The sequence below is a fragment of the Chiloscyllium plagiosum genome, chromosome 15 (genome assembly GCF_004010195.1).
Source record: "Chiloscyllium plagiosum isolate BGI_BamShark_2017 chromosome 15, ASM401019v2, whole genome shotgun sequence".
Classification (NCBI taxonomy): domain Eukaryota; kingdom Metazoa; phylum Chordata; class Chondrichthyes; order Orectolobiformes; family Hemiscylliidae; genus Chiloscyllium; species Chiloscyllium plagiosum.
Window position 1 is genome coordinate 26,918,921 of NC_057724.1, and position 6,915 is coordinate 26,925,835.

At 37.4% G+C, this 6,915-nt stretch overlaps 1 protein-coding gene across 4 annotated transcripts in view; it reads right to left on the bottom strand.

Annotated features, from left to right (window-relative positions):
* The window catches only part of dacha (dachshund a), a 391,212-nt gene that overhangs the window by 24,079 nt on the left and 360,218 nt on the right, over positions 1 to 6,915 (bottom strand). For 3 of the 4 annotated variants that reach the window (XM_043704520.1, XM_043704518.1, XM_043704521.1), the window contains exons 9-11: positions 5,626 to 5,769; positions 4,064 to 4,132; positions 1,920 to 1,996 (exon numbers count right to left, since the gene is read on the bottom strand). In XM_043704520.1, the coding sequence (XP_043560455.1) occupies positions 1,935 to 1,996; positions 4,064 to 4,132; positions 5,626 to 5,769 (275 nt within the window). In that variant the 3' untranslated portion in view covers positions 1,920 to 1,934. Of the gene's footprint in view, positions 1 to 1,919; positions 1,997 to 4,063; positions 4,133 to 5,625; positions 5,770 to 6,915 lie in introns of those variants that run through there. The other variant, XM_043704519.1, reaches the window with a different exon arrangement.

Sequence of the window (6,915 nt, forward strand, 5' to 3'; positions counted from 1 at the left end):
CTTCATGAGAAGATAAGTATCCAATGAAAAATTGAGTTCTATTTTTCCACAGAGTGTCCACAAATCAAATAACAATTAAGTACTTTGTTTGGACACACATTTATATATTGTAAACTTGCCTCTTCCTCCCAGCCTACTGCCCCACCTTCCTCATACTAAAGAAACTCCTATTTGTCACTTTTTCTTACCGTCTCCCTTGATGAGGGTGTGAGAGATTCATCAAATAATTGGCCAGAGTAGGTTGGAATGTTTGCTTGTTGAACTATGAGATACCACAAGCTCCAGTGAACAACACAATTCACTGTAAATCTGTGCACACATTGCCATTATCTTTCTGATCACATGCAACATCATGCTGAAACTCTAACAATTATATCGCCCAACCCCCAAAGACCCTTACAGCTGAATACATGATTGCAAGCTTTCATATGTATTTTCCCCATGTATTGTCCCTGCAACAGTAAGTTTGAGATTGAGTTTCATCAACTACTTGATGGCTAAATGTTTTGGAATACTTGAGTAGTTGGTGTCAGCCACCCTTGTTTTGGACATTTTACAACTGCATACCAAGCTTACTCAAACTACTTAGTCCTTCATATGAAGTTTGGCGCTGTGACTGTCAGCTCTGATGAAAAGTCACTAGACTTGAAATGTTAACTCTGTTTTTCTCTCTGCAGACACTGCCAGACTTGCTGTGTTTCTCCAACACTTTCTGTTTTGCTTCAAATTTCCAGCATCCGCAGTTCTTTATTTTTATTATGCCAAAGATGTGGACCCAATTTAAGAATAAAATTAGGAAAACTTCATAACTTTGTCCTAGATTATTCTGAGGGCTGCAGGAAGCCTGTTCATTATTGTAAATCCAGAAAAATAATTCTATATGTAAATCCTATGTCATCAGAGATTGGATGTTGCTGTTATTGAAGACAGACCAAAGTGTCCATCTCTGTCATTCTAAAGCATTGTGGTCAGACTGGTATTGGAATTGCAGAATAAGTGGGTACCAAATCAACCAATAGTTGTAAAAGATGCCCCTAGAATCTGCAAATTCACATCTTCAAGGCTTATTTTTGATATGTAAAGACAATGATACTGCATTTTAAGATGCCCATCCATGTCCCACTAGTTGGTCAATTAATCAAAATGTTTGACTGAACTAGAGTTAACTGTTAAGTTACACAACAATCTTGAATGTAAAGGAAGACCTTCAAGCCTTCCAGAAACCTTTTTGGAACAGACACATTTAAATCCATCCTTTACAAATGTGACCATCATCTCAATTAATGAAGATGTTGAATAGGGTCCATACCTCATTTCTTTTTGAGAGAAGTATTTAGTTAAATTTCTTTTTTGTGTGTGGTATTTTACACATGGAATTTTTTATAAAGCAGTTGCAGTTCAACAAATATTATCACAGAATGAAAAATAAACAAGGGTAAAAATTCAAACACAACTTCTCAATAGGCCAGACCTGCTGCTATGGTGAGAGCCTTTAGATAAACATGATGGGTCAGCAAAGGGATTAGTCAAGATTTCCATTATTGTGTCATTTCAAGTAGTTTATGTTAGCTTTGTCACTTAAATATTTAATTTTGAGATTTATTAAAAAAGAACTCTCTAAATTCTCCATATGATCAAACAATTACAACTTGGAGAAGTCCTTCTCAAAAGATTTAAAGTGAATAACAATAGTAGGACAAACATTAAATATCTCTAATATTCCAATTTTGACAATCAGGCTAATAGTCAGCATTTTTCCTTTTTGGGGTAGTAGATGATTGAGAAGCTTATTGTATAGCTAGTTTCTTCTGAAATTTCCCTTTAATTTTTAATGAGTAAATTTATGGATGGAAAAGTTATTGAGAATAAAAGAAATACAAACAAACAAACAAAGTCGAGGAAAGGAAGAAGTAGCCTGCAATCAAAACTCATGTTTACAGCATATCATGTGTAATGAGAAACAAATCTGGGTTCAACATGGGTACGTAGACTTTTCCTGTGGGAAAATACAAACAAGCAAATATAAAAGTCCCTCAATCAATTGTTGTTGCTCTGTGAATGTTGGTTCAAACAATAAAATCCAAAAAGGAAAGGACAGTGAAATGCTGCAACATGTCACCTGAGTTTATTGGGCTTTGACTCCATCTGGCCCAGATCTTTAAGTCAGCATCAGATACTGACTGTGAATTAATATACTCCACTTACCATTTTTCATTGGAGCCTTTGCACATTCTGATGCTAGCTCCTGAAGAGAGCCAGAAGATTAATGTCAAGCATAATTCTGGTGCGGTTGAGCTCCTTTGCTTATCATGAACTGAAAACAAATACTCTTTTTAAGGTCTGCCTTCAATTCACTGACTGTGTTGAATGGAGTTGTAAACCTCAAATTGCACTCCCTAACAATGCCGATTCTACTGACATCACCTGGACAGGAGCCAGGGTTTTTTGGTAGGTGAGTCTGGGAAGGGAGATTTTAGGAGTAGGTGAACACTGTCCATGCAGGAACTTGGGCAAAACTGGAAATCGGAAGTTTCAATTTCTGCTCCAAGTACAACAAATGTCCATGTGTTGAGATTTCTACAGTCCTAATATACATTGTAATATGAGTTCAATTGAAAAGATCCCCATATCAGAAGATTTGGGATTGTTCAAAGTTTGGGAGAAGATTTGTGCTCGGGTGCTCGTTGTTATGGTTCTGTTCGCCGAGCTGGGAATTTGTGTTGCAGATGTTTCGTCCCCTGTCTAGGTGACATCCTCAGTGCTTGGGAGCCTCCTGTGAAGCGCTTCTGTGATCTTTCCTCCGGCATTTATAGTGATTTGTACCTGCTGCTTCCGGTTGTCAGTTCCAGCTGTCCGCTGCAGTGGCCGGTATATTGGGTCCAGGTCGATGTGCTTATTGATTGAATCTGTGGATGAGTGCCATGCCTCTAGGAATTCCCTGGATGTTCTCTGTTTGGCTTGTCCTATAATAGTAGTGTTGTCCCAGCCGAACTCATGTTGCTTGTCATCTGAGCGTGTGGCTACTAAGGATAGCTGGTCGTGTCGTTTCGTGGCTAGTTGGTGTCGACATGAAACGACATGACCAGCTATCCTTAGTAGCCACACACTCAGATGACAAGCAACATGACTTCGACTGGGACAACACTACTATTATAGGACAAGCCAAACAGAGAACAGCCAGGGAATTCCTAGAGGCATGGCACTCATCCACAGATTCAATCAATAAGCACATTGACCTGGACCCAATATACCGGCCACTGCAGCGGACAGCTGGAACTGACAACCGGAAGCGGCAGGTACAAATCATTATAAATACCGGAGGAAACATCACAGAAGCACTTCACAGGAGGCTCCCAAGCACTGAGGATGTCACCCAGACAGGGGACGAAACATCTGCAACGCAAATTCCCAGCTCGGCGAACAGAACCATAACAATTTGGGATTGTGTCATCTTTAGTGAACACGTTGTGTCAACATTTTGCTAATATTTGAACATAACTGGCAAATGATAGTTTAACCATTTGAAATGGAAAAGAGAATGTATACTCCCTCCACTAAAAGTAGAAAGTGCTTGCTCGTTGATTCAGTGATGTCAATAACACAGTATTTGTTTTCTAATTCTTGTACTGAGGCTATCTGGTTACATGAGTAAATTTCTGTAGATTTTTGCCAAGTTGTTGCAGAAGGTAAACTATGGCGTTAAGGATGAAAATTAAACTGGACAATTCTTATACCATTTAAATTGTGTGCTCTTAATTTATGATCGATCAGCATTGCTTGCTGCTCTGAGTGAAATCCGTGTCCAAAAATTGAGCTAGTTTTTAAATGGAACAGAACATGTGACCAGGAGGACAGGATAGAGAGGGGAAAATCTGATAACATGTTACTCTCTCTTTGCTTCTTTGTTTCAAATCATTCACCATAGCAGAATGGAGCTAGCATTTTGTTATATATTAGAAAAGATAAAATGACCTAAACCTCTTTTTTTTATATTATATCATGCCCCTTCCGACCTCTCCACACTAAGTTTAGTACTTTAGTATGGGATACAACTCACACCCACCTTGTACTGTAGCTGTGGTATCAAGTTGAGTCCCACAGTGTTCAGCTTCCATCTCGGGAATTACTGCGTCTAAAAACAGGAAAATCAAATCAGTTGATGCACACTCTTCAACTAGCTGCCTTTTTTCTTTTACATTTCTATCTTTTCAGATGCTACGATTACTTTTTGTGTATGTAATATCCTAAGTTGAAGAAGAGTGAGTACTGGGTTGCATGAGCTTATCATGTGATCACTAATGAGCAAAAGGGTTTAGTTCCAACAGTTCAGTAACTCTATTAACCTCTGATCCCATCAAATCCACAACGTGCATAATGTTCCGAGGGTAATTTTTACACACATTGGAATGTGTGTGACTATAATTAAAATGTGTTCATTATGCATAATGAAAAGCTATAACATAATTTGGAAATGAGTCCAAGTCATGTGCAAAAATCATTGAATTCATTTGTTATTATCCTCACAATGTGATTTTCGGTGTGGCCATTCCTAGGTGATGCAGATTAACTCTACCGAAAAGACTGTTTTGCCTTTAGAAATTAGACAAATTTGGAAATCATACTGAATTTCTGTCTTTTATAATCTTATGCAACAATTTAAATCAGTATGTTGATAACATTTAGTTTTGCTAAAGGAATATATTCTCTTTAAGCCTACTAATAGCCCTGCATGGAGATAATTCTTCAATGTTTACCAATCTTCCTTTGCATATTTTGTAGTTACTGGCATTTTGCACAGGAACATATAATTAAAAGAAAATTTAATGTTTATTTGCACCTGACAAAATAATCAAGGGAACAAATCAGCACATTATACTCCCTCACGGCTGCTGTTTGTACAAATCCTCCATCCATAACTGGGTAATCAATCATGATACAAGCCCTCTATGGAAGACTATGCAAAGAATGTTCCCCATTTCCCCAAAGCAACAAAAAATCAATTACCTTAAATTTATATTCAATAACAATGTTTGAAAAGCTCAACATCATGGTTCAGTTAATATTTAAATCCTAATTTGCCAAATAAACAACTTCATATGGCTAGCATTTTAATGGTTAAAATTGTGCCTAATGTCCCTCCTTCAGGGGAAAAATGAAAAACCTTAATTCAGTGCTCAAGGAAAAAGAGGCTTGTATTTGTGGTACACACCCATGTTTGGAAGTGATGGTGGTAACAAATGTTGAGTTTTTTTTCTCGAGTAGCTGTCCTTTCAACTCAAACTCCCAATCGAAATTATGTAAGAATTATTAAAAACAGAACATGTTGGAAATAACCAAGTATTTTCTGTAAAGACTTTTTAAACTAACATCTGTTATCAGAGTTAATATCACTACTTTTTTGTTTTATTGTCTATCAGTAAGTTTACTCACATGAACTGTTCATTCTTCCCACAATTAAAAAGACTGCTACCCCTTCATCAGTTCCGATGGGGTGTCTATCACTACAACTATTATTCAAAATTTTCAATTCCTTTTCATATTATTTAATGAGCCCTGATGTGCACTTGCACCTATTTGATTTTCAATCACAAGAGTTGCATTATATAAAAAGTATGAGAGTAGTACCATTGAGCACCCTGAGACTTTCTGTGGATGTAGCCTGTTGTAAAGCTTGTTCCACTTGCTCTCGTCGCTTTGACTCAAATTCAAGTGCTTCTTGTAATTTCCTCTTTGCCTTTTTCTCTTTCTTCAGTCGCTTTTGAATTGTTGCTGGATTCGTAAAATACAAATTCAGAGCAATGTATTTATTTTTATGGTTCACAAGACTGAAAATGTAACATAGTCAAGATCTTTCCATATACCTTTTGATTCTGCACACTTGGGGGAAAAAAAAATGAATCTCACATAATAAATCTTGAATTTTAAGCAAGCGCTATCTATTGCATTTCACTTGGATACACCGAACATTCTGTATCAAAGAGATGTAATTTCAGTAAAGATTTATATTGCGTTTTTTTTCCGGCTCATTACGGGTTCCCATGCTTTCCACTTCAACTTAGTTTCCGCCAATATAATTATTTATGCAATAACACCTTATCACTGTTTACAGGAAGTAAATCTGTAAAGAATCTTATGTTTACACTGTGATTGTATGTTCATTACATTGCATGTTGGCCAGTTTAATCACATGAACTATTTTTCCCTCCGCCTTCAATACTGATATTCCAATATGAAGGACTGAACTTTTATGAGCAAAACAATTGTTGGGACATACAAAATCTAGTCAGATACTCCAAACTTGTGCACTGTTTCGCTGTGGCAAAAACTGAAAAATCTGACTGTCGTGAGAAATTTGAAACTACCGGAACAATTTTTTGAAGAAGTCTAATTATAATGTTTGAACTACTGCAATTAAAAAAAGGTGAAAGTGGAATCAGAATGATTAGACAAAAGAACATTGAAAAATGCTGATTAAGAATTTTGGTCTGCTTGGTTATCTTCGAGGAGAAAGTGAGGACTGCAGATGCTGGAGATCAGAGCTGAAAATGTGTTGCTGGAAAAGCGCAGCAGGTCAGGCTGCATCCAAGGAGCAGGAGAATTGACGTTTCGGGCATGAGCCCTTCTTCAGGAATGAGGAAAGTGTGTCAGCAGGAATTAGCCAATTGTAAAGGCACAGGGATGAGATAGTGAAGGCAATGTGTCATTTAGGATTCAGGGGCACAGGTTACAGAAACACAGTGCATCAGTACTCAGAGGGCTAGTTACAAGATACATCAATATACTGTCAGTACTCAGAGGGCCCAGTAGGTAGGTTCAGAAATTCTTCTTCATTGCTTTGAGGACACTTGGTGAAGAAGTGCTCCTTTAGTACTCAGAGGGCACAACAGCTAGATACAGGAACATTCCAACTTGTTT